The following is a 20,641-nucleotide window of genomic DNA, read 5'->3' as shown; positions in this document are numbered from 1 at the left end:
ACCAAACTTTGTGGTGGGATGCTGGTGAAAACAGCTGTCACTGTAAAAACTGTACACAAAAAGGTTGTTTTGCATTTATTATTCTGAAGAAGTTTCTCAATTTATATTTGCATTAAATTCTACTTGAAAATAAACAACAATGAACTGAGTCCTTTAATAATATAAGTGCACATATTCAGGTAAGTGCTGAGGTAATATTAGGTCAGATCATTAGAAGTTTACACAGAGATAAAGAGATTTGATTGATTGATTGAATCTTTATTTTGAACATGTTGAAAAAGTATTAAAAAAATAGAATTAAGAGAGACAAATGAACAAAGCAAACAAAAGGAAAACGAGCAACCACAATTTGATGACTAATGCTGCTTTAACATTTTAAGACAATGCATAAACCATGAAAGAGTAAAACAAACAAACAAACAAAAAACAGGTTTTGTGGCTGTTTAGGTTATTATACACCGCTGTATTGACCCCACAATTCTACGTGCACCCAATCAACTGCAACCAGCAGAGCTACTGCATTGCTGCTGCTGCCAGTGCCGTCTGCTGAAGGGCTGTCATATGTTGAAATTTGACTGACATTATTCTTCACAAGAATAGCACCTGCTGTGTGAGTGTGAGAGTAGTAGGGTAGTCGGAACTACTGCAACTGAGTAGAGACCATTCACTGGTGCTGTCAAGATTCCTGCAACAGAATAAAGGAAATATATTGTTTTCTTTCTGTCCAGCCAGCCTGGCTGTAGCTCAGACTGTAGAGCATCATGCAGGGTCATCTGCTAATTGGAGGGTTGGTGGTTTGATCATGCCAAATATAAAAAGCAGTGGTTGGGTGAATGTGGCATGTTGCATAAAGCGCTTTAAATGCTCTAGGGGAGTAGAAAAGAAAAGTACTGCATTATGCAAAATATAGCATTCGGAAAGCGATAAATGGGTCCAGCATTGAATGTGTTTATCCAATGAAAAAATCTGTTCAATTGGTCGCCACATTCATGTTGTGAAGCAGCTGAGTTGTGGATTTCAAACCCCAGACTGTGTTTCAAATACAAATACTTCTCTTTTGCCTTCATCCACTCACTGATGTCCGTGTCGCCTTTCTGTCCACATCCTGGCTCAACAAACAAGAATCACAACAACAATCACCTGAAGAACTACGAGGTTTTTTTTAGTCCCGACTTAGTTTGTTTCTTATTACTTAAAATAGATAAAGCTGAAACCCTAGAATTTCATGGCACTAAATTAGTAACGTACGGTTACGGTGTAACCTGGGTTCTCTAGCATATCGAGACTATCTCTCCACACAGTGTCTCGATATGCTAGAGAACTCAAAATTTTAAGATGATAACCAAAACTTTTGAAATCATAACTCAAAATTACACTTACCTCTGCTTGCATCTATTTCTTTGCACAGAAACAAACTTCCACACATCTCACACAAAAATCAATTCTTCTAAACTAACATTCATATTTACTAATTAATTATAATACTTAGTAACACTTACACTAATGTGTATGCTGTGCTTGTTGTCATGAAAAGGTTGTCTGATTAAATATAAAATGATCTGCTTTGTGTTGCTTGACATTTCACAAGTTCATAAAAGAAATATCAAAGAACTACAGCAATGTTGGAAGCAACATTTTCTACAATAAACTTTTTAAGGACTTTGGACCAGTTTGATTAATATATTATGCCTAGAAACATTTTTTTAAGTGCTTTACAGCATGTACACTAAAATAAATCCGATGAAGTCCACTAAATTACTAGTGTTTTTTTTTCTCCATAAATGATTTAGAGAAAAAAAGAAATTCTGTTGACCACAAGCAGTTCTTTATAGTTCACCAGTTCACCTTCATGACACTGACTATCACAGCTACACTTCAGGGGCCATCTTGCTGAAGAATCGGCATTCCCAGATGGGCGCCTGGGAATTTGGAGGACTGGATATCACTGGCAAATCTATTGGGTCAACATCATCCTGTGGAGAGCTCGTTTTTCTGGTTTAGCCATGTGAAAAATGTTTCAGTGTTTCCTTTTTGTCATGGATTTGCCCCTCTTCTTTCTTCTTATCAACTATTATTATTTTGTACGATACTAAATCGTCTGCTTTCGATGAGAAATCTGTTTGGTTGTACAGGTCGAATTTGGTTAACTTTGGTCAAATTTAAATCTAAAAGGGCCAGGTTCAACTCTCTTTTTTAAAGCAATTTTGAACATTTTTTGTGTATTTAACTTAGATCGTCCTACTGTTTCTTCCCGTACCGCAGGTTGGCATAAAAGGATAACCAAAAGGTTTCAGCATTTTACATTTTAGCAACATTTTACATTCATGGACACTGATTGTGAGTACAGGAGGTTTAATTGTTTTTTTAATAAAAACATTAGGAATCATCACATATTGGAGTCAAAACTTTTTAATAGTAATCATATAGTAAGTTGAAACACAAATGGAAAAACCAAAGCTTTCAAGCTGAGTCAAAGCCCAAGCTCAGGCAGTAACACCACTATTAGCAGCACTATAGGCAGCAGCAATTCAATTTTATTTGTACTATATAACTTCAAATCACAACAGCATTAACCTTAAGGCAACTAAGCATTATATCTTTCCCTAGTAGTGTAAGTTTATAACAAACAAAAATATAATTCACTGTCTTGCATTCGGCTGTTACATAAACTTTTAGAATCTCACAGAAGGAATGATCTTAGACTCTCAGATAGTTTGATCTGTTTGGACTGAGATAGGGATGGTTTGGAAAGCACATGGTCATTTCCTGGAAAGATTTGAATAGCTAAGCCTGTAAGAATATGAAACCAGATCATTTATCATTCGAAGTGTCGCTGTCATGTGGTGCCAATGAAAATTCTTCAGATCTAAAAGTTTAGGTTGTAATGCTTTCATCAACTCTGTATCACTTAATTTTTGCTTATTCTAACTTGACAGCCCCCCATCAGAGAGAGAGATAAACTATCATATTTACACTACCAGTCAAGTTTGTGCACTGTCATTATCTGCAGAAGCAGACTGTGTGGAGTGAGGAGGTGGACCAAAGTGAGGACACGTGATAATTAAACTTGATTTTAACAAAGGGCGAGCTGTTTATTGAAGGCTGGTAAAACAGTACAAAAACAAAAGGCAAAGGCACAACTAAGCTATAACCTAAACTAGGTGAGCTAAACATAAAGAACCTAGAACATGACAACCTGATGTGGAAAACCTGAAACACGAATGCTGCACCAAGTGAGAGTTAACAGTTATTAAGAATTAGCTATTACGATTAGCCTGTGGGCAAAGTAGTCATTCATTTCAAAATGATAAACTCCATCTATTTTCTTATCACTTACATATATATTATTCTTATTCACACACACAGGCCTAGATACTGATACTAGATACTGGCAACCTTCTTGTACCACTGGTTGCAATTATGACTCGTAAGTCGTTCATGAAGGTTGATGGCAGTCACTTTAAAGCTGATTGAAAAACACCAGTCAGTGAACCCCTAATAATTGCAAGCTGCTAGGGGAAAAAGACTGCCTGTTGAAATTGTTGCTTGAGGCTACTGGCAGCTGCAAGGGAAATTTGGTCACAAAGAGATATGAGGTGCTGTACTAAAAACTTTCTTGCAATTACTTTGATCAGTAGCAGATTATCTGTATTTCTTATAGTTTTATATCAAAGATGCTGACTTATCTGCAAACACTCTCCAACTGCTCTTTGTATGATAGTGAAACCATGAAAGCTCCAACACATATTTCAATTAGGGAACACTTGCCTTCAAAGTAAAATTTGTGCCTTTTGAAATGTGTTGATTTAACCAATAAGGCGTAATTTTCACTTAAACAAATGGTCTCTGCTTCTGGTTTTCATTGCACTTCAAGTCTTACTACTGCTCTGCAAGTTAAACAATACATGTAAACAACTCAACATCTTCTATCCAAACCATGGTTGACTGGTTTTAACCAAAATAGTCATAAGGAACAGCCTTAGTGCAGCATCCTCTTTGCAACTGCCAGCAACCTCCAGCAACCACTCACCAACTGGTTGGAGAATACATATTTTTTCCAAGCAACTTATGGTTATCAAAAGGTTTGCTGACTGGTCTGTAGGCCTGAGTGACTGAGGCCTTTGATATCCACATTTGAATATTTTACTTCTATTATTGCAGTAATTTCAGTGTTTAAACAGACTGCCTAATTGAGGAGTGTATCATTTCAATAAAACAGTTACTGTCTGAGGTGCTGGGGCAGGTGCATCAGACAAGCTCGGATGTCTGTAACAGCTCCAGGCAATTTGCCCATGGTCTCCCATCTCTGCATGATGGGATCAAAGCGGTGGACCAGTGCAGACTCACTGTAGTCATCCTGGCAATACCCTCCCAGTACATAGATCTTCTCCTCCATAACAATGGAGGCTGCACCAACATGGGGCATGGGCAGTGACGCAAAAGTAGTCCAGCAATTAGCCAGAGTATCATATACCTCACAAACTAGTTGATCAGTGTAAAACTTCCTTAGGTTACAGACTCCACCGGCAACATATAGATGACTCTGTAGGGCTTCCATGCAATGCTGGGCTCTATCATAGGTCATGTCTGCCAGGTAGATGGTTCCCCTCTCTGGGTGGTACAGACATGTGGAAACAAGGCACTCATATTTGCAGTTGAAACCTCCAGATATGAAAACCTCTCCATTAATGATAGCAGCAGCATGGCCACTCAGAGCCAGGTCCAGCGGTTGGACAAAGCTGTGAAACAAGAGAAGCCAGGCAGTCATGTCCAGATGGACAGTTGTAAGGAAAATATATATATTTTTATCTGCCTTGAATCCAATATACCACAAAATGGCATTACTTGACATATATGTAACTTTAACAAAACAACTTTATCAGAAATGAGCATCATGTGAAATATAAACAAAAAGTGATTCAGCTGCATATTCCATGAACCTTCCAGTTTACATTTCTGTGATGACAGCATGACTTTGGACGAGGTGAAGGCAGCAACTCGGATGAATCCTCATTAAAGTCTGAATGTTTAGATTTCATTTTTTAACTCACAAATGCTATAACTGAATGCTGTAATGATGTAATAGACAATATTTATGTTGTTTTGCTTTCTTTAACTTGCATTTCTGTTTAAGATGCACCACCATACCTGTGTAACTTTCCACCTGGTGAAACCAGAACAGCAAAATACGAATTTCTTTAAAACATGAGACATTTCTGGGATTACAGTAGTGTGAAAAAACCATTTTTTGGTGAATACTATAATTCAAGGGCAAGACTGACATCTGCTGTGGAAATCATGGTACTGCATTTGAATTTAAGGGTAAAGCATGAAAAACTTCTATTCATTATAACTATTATAAAACTTGACTCTTTTCATATTGCCTCAGTATTTTAACTTTGTTGGCTGATTGGTATGTCCACAATTTAAAAACAGATATATTATTCAAGCCCAGCTAAAATATCCATCATCCATTATTCAAGATTCTGTTTCATTTTAAATAACTAATTTTACCTCCAGGAGTCAGTGTCTGGGTTGTACATCTCAACACTGTCTACGTTGGTGTTGATGTCTTTATCTCCACCAATGGCATAAAGGTGCGATTCACGTACCACGACTGAGAGGTTACTTCTGCACTCCTGCATGTCTGCCAGCCTCTTCCAGTAATCATTCACTGGGTCATAACTAGCATGAGGCGATAAAAAAAATAAAATGTGATATATGTAACAATCTGTTTTTGTGAATGTAAGAAGATGTATATTCATGGACTAACAGTTTTTATTTACCTGTAGGCAGATTTCATAATGTCATCCTTTGCATAAAAGAAGCACCCTCCAATCACATACAGCTTCCCATCCATTACGGCAACTCCATGCCTAAACTTTGGTTTATCTGGAATCTCAGTTAATCTCCTCCATTCAATGTCCTTCACCAACCCTGTGCCACTGCGTAGGGAGTTTGCAAACCACACTTCCCTGCTCGGTATGCGCTGACCAACATCTGGATTCAGTTGGTCTCCTCCAACCAGAACTAGAGTATCTTTTGGTCGCCTGATCCGACAGTGATCCTGGGACTTTGGAAGGCTGAAACCAAATTCTTTAAGTGCTGAACCATAAAGTTCCACCTCTTTGTTGCCAAAGCACTCCATGCGTAGATTAATGGCTCTAACCTCTCTGAACTCTCGAAAGGTCATGAGGGGGAAGCGAACTCCAGTCATGAGTAAGCCTGCATGGGCCAATCTTTCTTCGGGATCAGCCTCAATCCATGAGATTACGGCTCGAAATACAGCCAACTCTGAAGGTACACAAAGGCCATCGCAGCGAAGGAAGCTTAAAAGCTTTTCTGCTTGTAGGTCATGAAACTTTGTTGTGCCTGATACTTCCATAAAGTTCCTCAACACAAAGTCATTGGCCTCCTCAAAAAGTTCTGATATTTCATATGCTTCAGCAAAAGATGCCACATCCAGGCAGGAGCTTGCCTGGATCTCTTTTTTCATAAAGTTGAGGCAAATTGATAGAGCAGATTGGAATTGAAGCTGAAGCGCCATGCAGGTAATCTCAAAAACAGAGTCCCAGCTAAGTAGAAGGATCCCACTGTATGAGTAGCCAATAAGAGCCTCTAATTCACATGTAGACAGGAAAGGAAGGGCAACACAACTCTGATGGGATTCTCTCATTCCACATGTGAACATGCCACGGAAGTAATCACTGCTTACTGCCAAAACAATTCTGTGGACTGAAGAGAGACAAAAGAAAAGCTTAAACTTTGACCACTATGATGCATTCATTAGGATATCAAAAGCAGTTGTACTAACCATGGAAAAAAGTTCCATCCACGTCCAAAATGACATCACACCCCACTCTATCTGCCCGCAACTGTTCAATGGACTGAAGAGTAGTTTTTATTTGTTCTAGAGCAGAGATGGTTTGTGCTTCTTTCTTGAAACATTCACTGTTCTCCTTTCTTTCCTTGTTTTTGCAGATGTCCACAAGTCTTGGAATTGCAAGGACTTGAGCTGCAGCTTTGATCCGGGCCATATTATCATTGTTCAAAGATGACACAAGCCCAGTGTAGGCAAACTCAACAACAGCCTGAAGCCCAATATGGTCAACCTCTGAACTCAATTGCATTGACCACCTCTGGACTCCATCTTTGTCCTCACTATTGTCAGATTTCTCCTCACTTTTATCCTGTAGTCTTTCCAGAAAGAAGCCGCTGACAGCAGCCAAGATAAGGGAGTGCACTTGGAAGCTTTTCTGATTTTCAGTTGTCAATGTCAGGTCTGTAAGAAGAGATGAATCCAAGAATTCTTTCAGAGCTACAAACACCTCTTTAGGGTAGGTTTTGTTGTGGCATGCCTGGACTTTATTCTCTTCAGCTCCCAAGCTTTCAGCGCTTATGTGCTCCGCAATTCCCTCCTGACTAGTACCGTTCATTCCATCTCGAGTCTCTTTTTTGTCACTCCTACTTGTCAAGCCCATTCTCGAATCATTGTAAGCAACAATTCTTCGTAGCTCCCGGTTGTCCTGTTCTATACCTTCACCACCTTCTTCAACAACTCTTTTCCTTCTCTCCTTCTCTCTCCTCCACCGTTCTTCCCACTCCATTGGCAAGTAACGCCTTGTAAACTCCATGTCATTGGTTATTTTCTTTTTGAGCAATAGCTACTTTTGTCTTTTCAGTTACTTATGCCATCCAGCAAAAAAAAAAATACTGTTCTAATGATTTTTGCTACTTCCTATTTAAATCCCCTCTGTCGTTCTCTGTCTTGGTCTCAAGTTCACTTTCTGCATAAACAAGCAGCTATTTATAGCTACTGGGTCACATAGGTTTAATTTCAAGTGAGGCTTCACATGCTTTGTACTGATTCAGAATAAGGAGAATAGAGTTTTTTTCTGCTACAAACATTTCACATTAAACAGGTATTAAACTGAATGACAGCAATTGGCCTTAAATATAGTTAGGTTCTATTAGTGATTATTAAAGAGAAAATATTTTACAGTTCTCCAGTTACTTGCAGTAATGGAACTTTTTTTTCTTAGAAATAGGGATTGATACACAATGAGGAGGAAGGATTTGATGGCATAATCTCTGGGAGATCTAATTGCAGTGGGAAAATTGTACAATACTGCACAGACCTGAATTAACATCACGTAATTGACAGGGGGATGCATAGAGTACTAATAATAAGTAACATTAAAACAGATGCGCACTATTGACTTATTCGATTTGTTATCATAATCTCTTTAGTAGACAGTAAGAGATACTAGTCTTAGATTTCCACAACATTGCTGGTGCAGTAGTCTCTAAATGCTATGTATTAAAATTTTGAGTCTTAAGTAAAACTGCTTAAATTTGCAGTGTTTTGTAATTCAAAACGTTAAAATAGATACAATGTGAATCTGGTGGTTTTAAGGTTGGTTGATGGTTACCACTCATATATTAAATGAATAAATACCCTTGCAAAAAGGTATCATAAAGAATTATATAAAAGATCTGCCATCTTAAAAGTGCCATATCTAGAGTTAGAGTTAGGCTTTGGGTGTAAGCTTTGGGCTGTGATGATTGTACAAAACAAAACTCAACTCTAATCTTAACCCTGGACAGACACAGATGTCAAGTGGTATAAACATCCAACCAGTCTATGGCTGAAAACTAAATGTACTTTCATGAACAAATGTCACCAATCTATGCGGTACATAGTTTTTTTTTATATCTAAGACACACCAATATCAGTGGTCAATAATCAATAGTAACTTTATTGTCCTCAATGGGAAATTGATTTGCAGTATCAAACAACACATACACAAGAAAAAAAACCATTTTCAATAGTTAATATTTTACATGGGGATAAGCAAAAACAAAGAGGAGCTAAAACGTGGTCATGCTGTTATCATAGTTTCTATATCTCTTAAATTACTTTTACCCAACCCCTTGTTTCTCCTACAACCCTATTCCCATTCCACGTGCAGATAAAAAGCAGGTCAAAGATAAAGTCACGTTTTCTGTTTGTAATCTGGTGAGTGTGATAAATGTATATTCCATTTCCAATGCTTTATTTAACTCATAAAAGTCCTGAATAACAAACTGGCAATAAGGAAAAAGGTTAAAGTTTATTCCATCATCATAAGATTATATGATGTTTTTCATCACTTTATTTCTAATAATTAACCCAGACCCTTTTATAAATAGGTTCTTTACACCGTGGTCATCAGTGAAACACACAAATCGGAGAAATACCATCTAACCTGGAAAATGGAGAGATTAACAGTAATTATTCTTATTTGTTTACTTGCTGGTTTATCTGAATGTGAGGAAACGGGTGATCAGAATGAAATCAATCAGAACCTGATCACTGAGCTCTCATATGAAGATACTAAGGCCGAGAACAATAACGATGTGTCAGCTGACCCAGGGTCTGAAACAACAGCCCCAACAATCAGGACCAGTCATGACGCCCCAAAAAACGGACAAAACTGGGACCCAACCAACCTGATGTGGAAACCACCACCCAAACAATCGGAACGTATATCGGTGCTGAAGTGAACGACTAGAAGCCACTGGGGCTCTGAAGGAAAAAGAACAAAACACCGCAATCAAGAAAGGCTGGAAAGCGCCAACAGTGAGAAAGAAAGGTGGTCTGCACTTTCACAACCCACACACCCTGCGACTGAAGCTCCCCGAGTGGTACAATGTCGTAAAACAAATGATGAAAACCAGGTACGATATTCTGAGTAACTAAACAACATTAAGGCTGAAAAATGAGAATAGGCCCCAATACAATAATGAACTATTCAAGGTCGAATATTTTGGGAGGCCGGCCCAAGAGTATAGTAACGTGTTTCATGAAGTCTATTTTTACAAATAAAGTCTCTATTATTTACTCGGATGTTTTGAGTGATCTCGTTGAAATTACACCAAAACAAGGCCAATCCTGGTAGTTAGTCGGCAACTACTATAATGTGTCAAAATTATAACTGACAAGACCAGATGAGAGAAAGCGAACGAAAAATTAAAATTCATTAGGGAGGAGTTCGAGCGTAAGGTGTGGGAGTAGGTGGGGGTGGTGCTTAGTCCAGAAAAGATTTCTTCTCTATTTTAGCTTCTCTTCAGACATGTGGTATTAGTCAGTGTAACACCACAGAAATTGCAAATTGAAAATAAACCGTCACACAGAACATCACCGGCCATACAAATTATTTGTCACAAAAAAAAACCAGAAAGCAAATATTGTCCGAACAGAGTACTTAGTCTCAGGCTGCAGACTAACTTATGGTTCTGAGTTTGTGAGTAGAATGGGAGGCAGCGCGTTCAGCTCTCAGGCCTGTCTCTTATGAACCAGCTTCTAATTTGTGTTTCAGGTGTCAGGTATAGTACACTGTCTACTTCTCTCTTCTAGATTAGGTTTAATACTTTCCTTTTTTATAAAGCTTAGTGCTCAGGCTGCTGGAGGATCTCCAATTCTTTTCCACTCCCCTTGTTTAATTCCCCACATGTTTATATGCCCTAACGCATTACACTTTTTTTTCTCTTTTTGTCTCATCTCTCTCTGATATTATTGAATTCATACTTAGTTGAGGTGAAAGGTGACTGTTTTCTGCTGATTAAATACTGGCTAAATACTAAAGCTCAGAATTAATCGAACCAAGGCTCAAACCAGATCTGGTGAAATACAGATGGTATTATTATTCTAGTAAAGTTTCAGTTCTTGTGAGCTTCACTGCTGTTGGATAATTGACAACAAAAACGCAGAAAACTGACCCGGAGTATGTACGAGCTGTGGTTTTAAACACGATTCTGAAGCTCAGACTACACATTTAAAGTATAAATAACCAAAAGGTCGTCGAAGGTTAAACAAGAAAATCGTAGACAAAAGTATATAAAATAAGTGAAACATATTCAAAGATATCTTGATGAGAAACTGATAAAGTATTCTTAGTCTATATGTGAACTTATATTATATTGAAATAAATACATTTAAGAAGGAAAACAAGAGACTAAAATAGTAATTTTCTGGTGTTTTAGGAGACAACGTCAAAAAAAGGAGTATAGCATTCTCAGCTGCTGTTACCCACAGACGACAACGTATGTGCGGCCCAGCAAGATTTTCTTTACACTCCTACTGGCTGTAACAAAGAACAACTGTTCTGAAACAGATAAACACACGCCTCGGAGACAACTTATTAACAGTAACACAGTACAGGTTATGAACCCGTGTGACAGAAAGAAGCAAAACAACGAAAAAAGTGTGTGTGTGTGTGCCTGTGGTGTAGTAGTGTGTAGTGGTAGGTAGTTATGTGAGATAGCTGTTGTGTGTGTGTGCGGACGTGCCTTCCCCCTGTTCTGCTGCTGAGAATTTTATAATCTCTAAAAAGTATTTCTGTTCAGTTTGTTCTATTCAGCAGGAGCATTATTGGATTAATTGCTGTTACTTTCTGGTTGTTTTTCGATGCAGGGTATTTTACAGCACCAGTTCAAGGAGTCTATTATTTCACCTTTTCTTCTTTCCGGTGGGGAAGAAAAACTGGAACCAGTGGTGGCAGTCTGTACCACAATGGAAACCAGATTGTATCATGGTATGGTCACAGTCAGGCTCATCCCATCAGTGCCTCAAACAGTGCAGTCTTAATGCTACAAGTTAGAGACAAGGTCAATGTTCGTCTTTGGGAAAACCAACAGATCAGTGATAATGAAAATAAGTACTGCACATTCACTGGATTTTTGCTTTTTCCAATGTGAAGTGGCATCAGACAAAAATGTGACGTGTCATTTTTTGTACACTTTATTTTCTCTTCTGAAAATGTTGTATTTGTTTTTTTTGTGTGGTTGACAAAGATGTACTCCATCTAATAAAGTTGTTTTAATAACCATGAACCCCCCCCCCCCCAAGTCTTATAAATACAGTATTTTTTTATGTTCTTAATCCTTACCTATTTCTAAGTAATTATGTAATTATTGTGGGAAATGCAAAAAAAACCCACAATTGTCTATGCTATGGTATCTATGCGAATTAAAACTTAGTCTTTTATTTGAAATGAACGGTTCTATTCAGGAACATTTGTAATAAAAAAAAAGAACAAAAGAAGAGGGAGTCATTTTTCACATCACAAGAACTACGTACTGTAGAAACTTAATGGCTGCTGGGAGCAAATGAGGCAAAGTTATGACTCACAACCGTTCTTAAAAATCTCTCAAATACGCAGTCAGCTGAGATGAAATCTTATTCACTTTAAATAACTACTACATCTGTATTACCGGGATACATTGCTTAATACAAAATCTAAATAACAAGATCTAACATTGACTCAGAGTAGAAACATTTACAGTATAGTACATTTCTTTGACCCCACAGTGTTGATGCATGACTTCCCTCAGTCCTTCTCACTTGAAGGTAATGAGGTATTCTGGGTAGGCCTGGTCATCATGGAAGATCACAAACATGCTGGGCTGCTGCTGGTTGTCCACCAGACTGTCGTAGCAGTCAGTGGGATCTGAGCCTCGAGGAGGAGGTGAAATCATGCTGCTCTTACCGACCGTGTAACGGCCAGTCAGGACACGAACAACATACATCCTCTTTAAGCCTGATTTGTCTGCTGGGGAAAATCCGTTAGCTGAATATGCTGCATTGACAGCAAAGTAAACTCCTTTTCCATACTTTGCAGCTGTAATGAAATCACACAAAAAACCCAACAAAAATTAGGATACATTTTAGGAGCATGTCCTTTCTTGCTGAGGGATTTAAATGACATATTATAAAAGATGCCTTACCATGTTTTCCTGCGTGACCCCTGTCAAATCGGTCCCGTTCAATGCATTGGCATGACTCTGCTGTCGTGCCATGGTAGAGAGTCTTCTCACCTAGCTCTGCTTGTCCATTCTTGGCAAATATACGCTGCTTACACACACTGTAGGCGTTCCACAGGTAGAGGTTTTGCACACGCTCAATCTGAGGTCAGAAAACAAATTAGTCAACTGCCTCATGTACGGTGCGTTTTATGTTAAAATATCTTAGCAAGCATGATTTCTTGTAAGAATACTCACTTTGCAAATGTTGAATTTGGCTGTTTTCAGGAAACCCTGGGCTATTTCCTGGTATTCCTGTGAGGTAGGCTGCAGTTCTACCTTCATAAACAATTCTTCCTGCATAGGATCCCATTTAACTGGCATCTCCAATGCTAAAGTAAAAACCAAACAAATGAACCATATGGTTAAGGCAAGATACTTTCCTGAAATAAGTAGTGAGGCAAAGTTTCTACATCACAAAAGGGAATGGTCTTAACACAGGTGACTATGGTTAAAATAAAACAAAACAAAACAAAAAAAGAGAACCTAGAAAATGTGACAAACCTCCAGACTCAATCCTTTTTAGCTTGTATGTCATTCCTGTCACCCCATTTGTGGCTTCTTGTGTCTTCAGGTTTACAGTCACTCTTGAGCCATCTGGCGCATCTATGTCAACAAAGATTTTGTCCCGCGTATGAGCATACTCCAACATGTAGTTGTCACGCAGACTCACCTCCTGCCAGGCTCCATTTATGCCCTTCAAAGACCACTGCACATTTAGAGCTGTTATTGCTTCTTCTTTATCTTGAAAGTCTTTAAAAAGTGCTTCTTGGGTTGCTCTGCCTATGAGTTCAGTGACACTCAAAACGTCCTCTTTTAGGCCTTCCAGCACATAGACGTCTTTTCCTGACCCCGTCTGAGCTCTTGCTTCTGGTCTGACCGTATTTCCAGCGTTCTGTTGATGTTTCTTGTGCTCCAGGCTTATTCCAAAGACTCTGATTTTTGCCTGCACAGCCTCGAGCTCCATGGGCTCAAGCGCTGAAAATTCCTGCACGTCTACTTCCCTCTTTATCAGGTGCTTCTGCAGGATCCTCTCCAGCTCACTTTGGATGGTCTTGGTGATGTATGGATCACAGCTTATTACACGTATCATAGCTGGCTGAGGTTTAGAGGAGGCAAAGGTTTTTTCTTGTGGTCCCATTGAAGAGAAGAAATTTGATTGTTTCTTTTGCCACTTCTTGAGCTTTTGTTTGGCTTTTTCTAGAAAATGAAAAAAAAAAGCAAATATATTGGCAGTGGAAAATACCCAGTGAGTATCAGCTTCTGCTCTAGGGTCACTATTACTCATTTTGTGACTGCAGTTCAGGATCAAATAAGGTAGATAGACTGCTGTGAAGTTGCTTTAAATTTTCAATATTCCTAAAGCACAGGTTACTAATGCTAATGTTTTCTTTTGCTAATGAGTGCAAGCTAGCAGGATACAATATTGCTGTTTAATACCAGAAACATCTATAGATTGTGGAAACTTTGTCTACAGTCCTGTCTACAAGGTTTCATCACCACCAGCTTAAATCTCTGAACTGGGCCTTCATCCCTGTCATGGTGGCTTCTTTTGGCGAATTTGTTGACAAAACGTGGGAATTGCTGTGTGGTAGCTGTAGAGCTATTTCAAGATATCAGTGGGTGAAATTCTAGTATTTCTTATCCTGGTACTTAACATTAATTACTTCATAAGCATACTTATTACTTAACCTCTGAGCTAAATATGGTCATTCTTGGCTCTTAAACCCAACATGGACAGTGCCAAAACACTAACATTGAGGCTGAGTCTGGAACCCAGTCAGTACTGTCAAAGTAACTAAGTCCAACTTTTATATACGACCTATGACATTAGCTCGCTATGAATCAAAGGAATATTACTTGAGTTATTCTCACATCTGAAAAAAAATTGCATTTAAACTTGAATACTTATTACATGAATTTCTTTAGAAAGTTTCTGAGATGTACTAGATTCATGAAAACTGCTGACAGCTGTAATTGTCAGTTAATTTTTGTAACTGGCAATTGTCAAAGATTTCTAATGCTCATTGAATAGTTTTTAATTTTTCATTAGAGTCCTGGTTTAACAAAGAAATCTTCATTAATGTTCAAGGGGAGTGCAGAAGGAAACTTTCCAAAATTTTAAATTACAACAAACCTCTCAGACTGATGCGGCAAGGAGTTATTTGTCCAAAGCGATTCTCCAGCTCTTTTCTGCAAACACAAAGCGGGTGATTTAAACGATGAAATATGATTGGGAAAACAATGCTTATGGTATAATGTACTCTCATGTTGTGAAGATGTTTTATTTCAAACCTGAAAGCCTGGAAGACTGGTTGTTCCATGATGACAATGCGAATGAGTGAGAGAGAACTTGGTTTCATCTTTGCAATAGCTGCAGCTATCCCATCCAGCATGGCTTTACAAGCTTTATCATAGGACATACCCCCCACTCCTGATAGGATATAAGACAGTTATTGAGAAAATAATGTGCATTATACAATGTTACAATAATTGATTATATGCTCTACATTTTTTCAGTGGGCACTAATTTGCTGCTAATAAGATGCAGAAATAAACACTTCCACTTGCAGACTCATATACATATATCAGCATACACACAGGTATGGAGTACTAACCCGTATTGATGGCTGGGAAGGACACAGAGTTGTAGCCTTTGTTCTCACAGTGCACCAGTATCTTTTTGCAGTACTTGCGAATCAACTGAGGATCACACTTAAAGCCAACGTGGATGATTTCCTTGCATCCCAGCATTCCAGGCCCTGTGGTGAACATCCAGTCTGATGGAATTCCTTCCCAAAGAAAGAAAGAAAGAAAAAAGAAAGAATAATCAATCAAAAACACAAATCTATAAAGATGTTTAGTGTTTAGTGTTATTCCTAAGACTTACTTTGAGCTAACTCTGCTTGGACTGATGGCCCTGCTGCGGTCACAATGGCTTTGGAGACACCTGCAGACACGGTTAGGTATAAACCTAGAGTCATTTTCAGTTTAAGCAAAATACAAACAAATCTCTTGTGGTCCTGTTTTCACATTTTTTGTTCAGTAATAAATACAACATTTAGATTATACCAGAAGAGTGAGAGAAGTCAGTCGTATTGACAATGACATCGGTGCCCCCATTTAAGATGTCTCCACGGAGCATCTGAACCTTGACCGCACCCAACATGGCTGTGACCTCATGATCAGACAGAGAGACATGGCGGTAAAAGGACTCTAAATAAGAAAGAGTCATGGTTAAATATGATACAGTAAATAGTCACAATTTTCACAATTTTTTATAAAGCAATAAACAACTTTCTGCCTCCAGATAAAATATTGTAAAAAACTAAAAAATAATAAAAATATCTATTTCTACATAAGTGTGTTACACTTAATTTTAGCCTATGTGGTGTTTTCCTGCCTCTTTGGAATCAGATAATTAATGTGGTCTTAAGGATAAATTCATTTAATTTCTAAAGAAGAAATTTACGCATGTTTTTAATTATTCTAAAATTCAAAATGAAAACCTCCCAACCTTGATCTGGGTTAATATCATTTGTGAATCCTCTGAGATGCAGATTTCCCTGCACAGACTGGAAGGCCTGCAGATAAAAACAAAGTGATGCTCTTTTAGTAGTCAGTTGTATTTCTTCTTGGTAGTGAAAGGTTGTCCACTGACCAACACATTTAGTGGCTAAACATTTTTATTTTTATTTTTGAAACAAAGGACTTTAATTAAATGGCCTTTACCTTGCTTGAATCTTTGTCACTGGGATGAATCACAACACGCACCAGGAAAGGTGGACTGTTGATTCTGTCCTTTTCAAATTCACCAACCTCCTCCAGCAGAACCCTGGATGCCACGCTGTGAGGAAATTGTAGGACAGCACCCGTCCCGAGCACAGGAAAGGCAACTGAACTAAAACCTCTGATCTGACAGGATGCCAGAATTTTTCTGATTCCCTGTCTCAGCACCTGGAAGATTCATTTATCATTAGGGTTGTAAATCAGATTCACAAAAACCTATAACAGCACACAGAATTCCCTCTTAATTTACCTGGACTGCTGTTCCATTTTGATTGTTGTCCCAGGAAATTAGGTTGAGGAAGACCACTGCTTTGCATTGCAGAGGAGGTAAGTTCTCCACCAACACTATTTCACCAGGCAGTGTCACACCTCCTGCTTCCTGATGAAACTTTGCAATCATCTGAGGCCCAATCACTTTTAACAGCCCACTTCCAACACGAGAAGAAACGGGATCATGGGCAACCATAGGAGATACGAGGACATCAACCTTAAAAATCAAAAGCAAGTTTTATTCAGTTTTAAAGATCTTGTCGATTAATTTAAAAATCTAATAAATCAGCCAAAAACTTCTTCCTTTCATACACGAAACAAATACAAATTTCCATGACATTGGTTAATGTGTAGTTATTTGTGAGCCCTTAATAAAATAATATGAAAATGCAGTTACTAATAATCTTGCTTTATTCTGCCTCACAACTCTACGTGGATCAGCTGGTTATATTTGTGATGCTCCACAAACATTTAGGCAACAGGGACATTACAAAGCGCCTTCTGTGGCTCAACTTTGCAACATTAATACTTGTAATGTGGTGCAACCCTGTTTCTCTCATCTCTTGTTTACTTTTCAAATTTTCATGTCATATTTTTAGTCTTTATTAATACTGAGACCAGCATTTTAGCAAATGGCTAATATTAGCTGATATATGTAGGTGTAAATAAACCCCTAGTACTACTGCAGAACTGTATATTCAACCTTTACATAGAAATATTCAATTGTGCTCACTAGTATTTTACCTGTTGGTTCTCTAGTGTTCCCTGAACGATCTCCACTTGGACGCAGCACCCAGTAGAGCCAGCAGTGGCTTGTCCCGCTGTATTTGGGCCAGATGCATTTGGCTGGAGTTCGGTACTTGTCCCTCGAAGAATTCTGTCACACGCATCCCGCATGGCCTTCACCACCTCTACTTTCTTATCTATCAGGATGATTTTGCTCAGACTTCGACCTCCCTGACTGCCAAAATCTTTAACAGCAGTTGCAATAGCCTCAGCGCACACAGTAAGAGGAACACAGAACAAACCCGAGCTGATACAGGGCATGGCTATGGATGTAAATTTCTTCATTTCTGCTAAATTCAGAGCAGAGCTGACGGTCTTTTCCAGTAGCATTCTCTCTTTGCCACCACATTTTCCATTAACAGGCCCAACTGCATGCAGCAGTTTCTTGCATTTCAGGTTTCCGCCGGTGGTCAGTACCACATCACCTGTACGGATTTTTCCAGTTTGCTTCACCATGGCTCTGCACTCTATCTGCACCTGAGGACCACCTGCTTTACTCAGTGCGGCAGCCACACCACCACCATGTTCCAGATCTTCATTAGCAGCATTCACCAGAGCATCAGCCCATTGTGTTGTGATGTCACCCTGACAGACCAACACCTGGAGCCCATCGCAAAGGTTGTATTTGGTAACTCCTGAATTTTGTCTACTAACATGATTCTGTTCTTCAAGCTGTATGAGACACTTGTAGGATTGACCAACACTTACGAGAGTATTTCTTCCAGCGAGACCTTCAAAAAACCTTACTGCCCCTGGCATGCTAATGCTGACTCTGTCCCTAACAAGGGACTGAAGAAGTGGACCCAGCTTATTCCTAAACTCAGTCACTTTTCCTGATGGGCCTTCCAGTAGCACCACTGGTCTAGAGGAAGATGTTAAAGGACGTAAGGTAACCTCTGAAGAGTCACACTTAAACAGCTGCAACAGGTCTGGTAAGAGTTCTAGCAACTCTGGGAAAGGGAGAGCGACATGTCCTTCTACACTTGCCTGGTCCAAAATAAACTGTGTGACAATGTCGCTCAGCTCTTCAACCTCTTTGCTGTGGCCCACTAAGTACACAATGCTGTCTGAGGTAAACACAACTTGAGCCCTACACTGCCCTTGATTCATCTTATTTGTCTTGGAATTAAGTTTTTCCCGAAGCTCCAGTGGCACAATGGAGCAGTTCGGAACTTCAAACCTGACATCCTTGAATTTTTCTTGCAGGTTTTTTTCCGCATCATCAAGTTTACCAGCTGAGAGTGCAAAGAAAAGTAGCTCTGTGTCTCTTAACTCTATTTCCACCTTGTCACCAACACCTAAAAAATCACCTAGCACCCTTGGCCCTCCATACACCTTTCTGAGGAAGCTGAAAAAATGTGGGCTCTTGTCAGAAACTGTGCGGTCTAACACCAATTTCTCCTTATCGGATACTAGCTGTCCAGCCTTAAGAATCTCCTCCACAGAACCTGCCAAAGTCAGCTGACCTTCGTCACCCTGTGTGGCTTTCACCTCTGGAAAATGTTCTCCCAAACCTTGCTCAATCTCTCTCCAGAGGAGACGGAGTTTGGCCTCACCCAATCGACGAATACTGTTTTGCTTCTCACTCTCACCTGATGCTGATCCAAGTTTACCTCTTATGCCCTTGACTTCCAATAACTTGGCGTTCACCTTAGACTGTCTCCCAACCACCACTGTCAACCCAAGCTCGCTGTACACCTTCACCTCATCTGTTGTCTTTGGAGAGTTCAAGGACTGGAGCAAAGCTTTGACATTGCGAGCATCCACCTCATAGTGGGACAGGTAGCCATCAAAAACCTTGTCTACCTCAGCTTTCCAGTTAACATCTGCAGCACATGGTTGATCTCTTCTGACTAAAACCTTATCTGGGAAAAGCTGAGCACTGCAGCCCACAGAGAAAAGCTCTGTCTCCAGTTCTTTTCCAGCCTTTGGACATTCACTTAAGTAACGGAGGAGATAGCTATCGATAGTTGGTTCGTATTCTTCACCACTGAGTGTCAGGCTTGATGCAGGAGATGACTGATTCTGCAGAAAGATATGCCAAATAACAGCTGTTAATAATGAAAAAGATATATTTCCACATTTTACCTTCATTAAGAGTTTTAATTTGTTTAAGTCTTAAAGATTAATATTATTTGAGGTTTTCAAGACTGGAAAAATACACTAAACCATCTTCTGTTCTTTCACAATGGTTGCTTGGGGTGATATGTAATTCCAAAAGTGTCACTTTATGTTTCTTTTATGTTTCATTTTCAGAGTTTATTGAGTTTTTTTTCTTTGTTCTCAGTTTATTATGACAGCAGCTCTTCCTTTGCTTGTCTGTGGCTGATTTTCTTTCTGTCTTTACCTGCAACACCCAAAATGTTTTCCCCTGTAGAATGTCACTCCTTTGTGTGTATATATATTTATATGGTCTTTGTTTCTGTGACTCTGTCGTCATAAGTCGCCTTTTCACACTTGCTTCTGGGTGTCTTTGTGCTATTCTTGCAATACAAGGGTTTTTTTTTTAGGTAAAAATGCAAAAACATTTGCTGAACTTGCAACAAGATAAACAACAAGCTCATGTTGCTTATCTATGCTTAACCTCTGCATCATTTTGTTTTTACTCATTTTGCAAGTTTTATACAGCTGGGTTGTCTTTTTTAATCAACAAACAAACTTTTTCAGTGTCTAACCAACAAAAAGAATTGATCACTTTCTTTTTTCCTTTGTTTTCAGTTATATAGTGTTGCCTTTACAGAGCAATAACACATTACAGAGCTGACCTGTGAAGAGCTTACATCCAGTTTGGGGCTAACTGGCTGGCCTGGAGACGAGGAGGATGTGGGAGAAGAGACGGGAGGTCCTGGGCTGTCTCTCACAGTCAGAACCAGAGTACAATCTGGAAAGTTGAACTCATGCTGAGATCTTTGCAGGACTCTTTGTTGAGCTGAAACAGAAAAGAAGACATTGT

At 39.0% G+C, this 20,641-nt stretch overlaps 4 protein-coding genes across 5 annotated transcripts in view; 2 read left to right on the top strand and 2 right to left on the bottom strand.

Moving 5' to 3' along the window:
- The window catches only part of si:ch211-63p21.1 (kelch-like protein 33), a 20,279-nt gene extending 18,278 nt beyond the window's left edge, over nt 1–2,001 (top strand). The window contains exon 12 of the mRNA XM_005948627.3: nt 1,880–2,001. Within this exon, the coding sequence (XP_005948689.2) occupies nt 1,880–2,001 (122 nt within the window). The remainder of the gene's footprint in view (nt 1–1,879) is intronic.
- si:ch211-63p21.8 (kelch-like protein 33) lies at nt 1,519–9,257 on the bottom strand. Its single transcript, XM_005948628.2, has 4 exons — nt 6,815–9,257; nt 5,787–6,735; nt 5,515–5,685; nt 1,519–4,739 (listed from the first exon to the last, which is right to left on the bottom strand). Exons 1-4 carry the CDS (start codon nt 7,632–7,634, stop codon nt 4,220–4,222), a joined length of 2,460 nt encoding a protein of 819 aa, XP_005948690.1. The 5' UTR covers nt 7,635–9,257; the 3' UTR covers nt 1,519–4,219.
- Nucleotides 9,249–11,739, top strand: LOC106632398 (complement C1q-like protein 2). Its single transcript, XM_042214818.1, has 2 exons — nt 9,249–9,526; nt 11,456–11,739. Exons 1-2 carry the CDS (start codon nt 9,256–9,258, stop codon nt 11,737–11,739), a joined length of 555 nt encoding a protein of 184 aa, XP_042070752.1. The 5' UTR covers nt 9,249–9,255.
- A 161-nt stretch (nt 11,740–11,900) lies between these two features.
- The window catches only part of LOC102312098 (protein mono-ADP-ribosyltransferase PARP14), a 10,696-nt gene continuing 1,955 nt past the window's right edge, over nt 11,901–20,641 (bottom strand). Inside the window, exons 2-15 of one of the 2 annotated variants that reach the window (XM_042214814.1) lie at nt 20,469–20,617; nt 17,647–19,713; nt 16,883–17,119; nt 16,576–16,800; nt 16,361–16,427; nt 15,916–16,059; nt 15,734–15,793; nt 15,462–15,635; nt 15,139–15,277; nt 14,981–15,036; nt 13,348–14,043; nt 13,042–13,175; nt 12,769–12,946; nt 11,901–12,662 (exon numbers count right to left, since the gene is read on the bottom strand). In XM_042214814.1, the coding sequence (XP_042070748.1) occupies nt 12,382–12,662; nt 12,769–12,946; nt 13,042–13,175; nt 13,348–14,043; nt 14,981–15,036; nt 15,139–15,277; nt 15,462–15,635; nt 15,734–15,793; nt 15,916–16,059; nt 16,361–16,427; nt 16,576–16,800; nt 16,883–17,119; nt 17,647–19,713; nt 20,469–20,617 (4,607 nt within the window). In that variant the 3' untranslated portion in view covers nt 11,901–12,381. Of the gene's footprint in view, nt 12,663–12,768; nt 12,947–13,041; nt 13,176–13,347; nt 14,044–14,980; nt 15,037–15,138; nt 15,278–15,461; nt 15,636–15,733; nt 15,794–15,915; nt 16,060–16,360; nt 16,428–16,575; nt 16,801–16,882; nt 17,120–17,646; nt 19,714–20,453; nt 20,618–20,641 lie in introns of both variants that reach the window. The other variant, XM_042214812.1, reaches the window with a different exon arrangement.

Source organism: Haplochromis burtoni, unplaced genomic scaffold (assembly GCF_018398535.1).
Source record: "Haplochromis burtoni strain Fernald_Lab_line unplaced genomic scaffold, NCSU_Asbu1 Contig_614, whole genome shotgun sequence".
In the NCBI taxonomy this organism is placed as follows: Eukaryota; Metazoa; Chordata; class Actinopteri; order Cichliformes; family Cichlidae; genus Haplochromis; species Haplochromis burtoni.
This window is presented reverse-complemented; position numbering and strand designations above follow the sequence as displayed.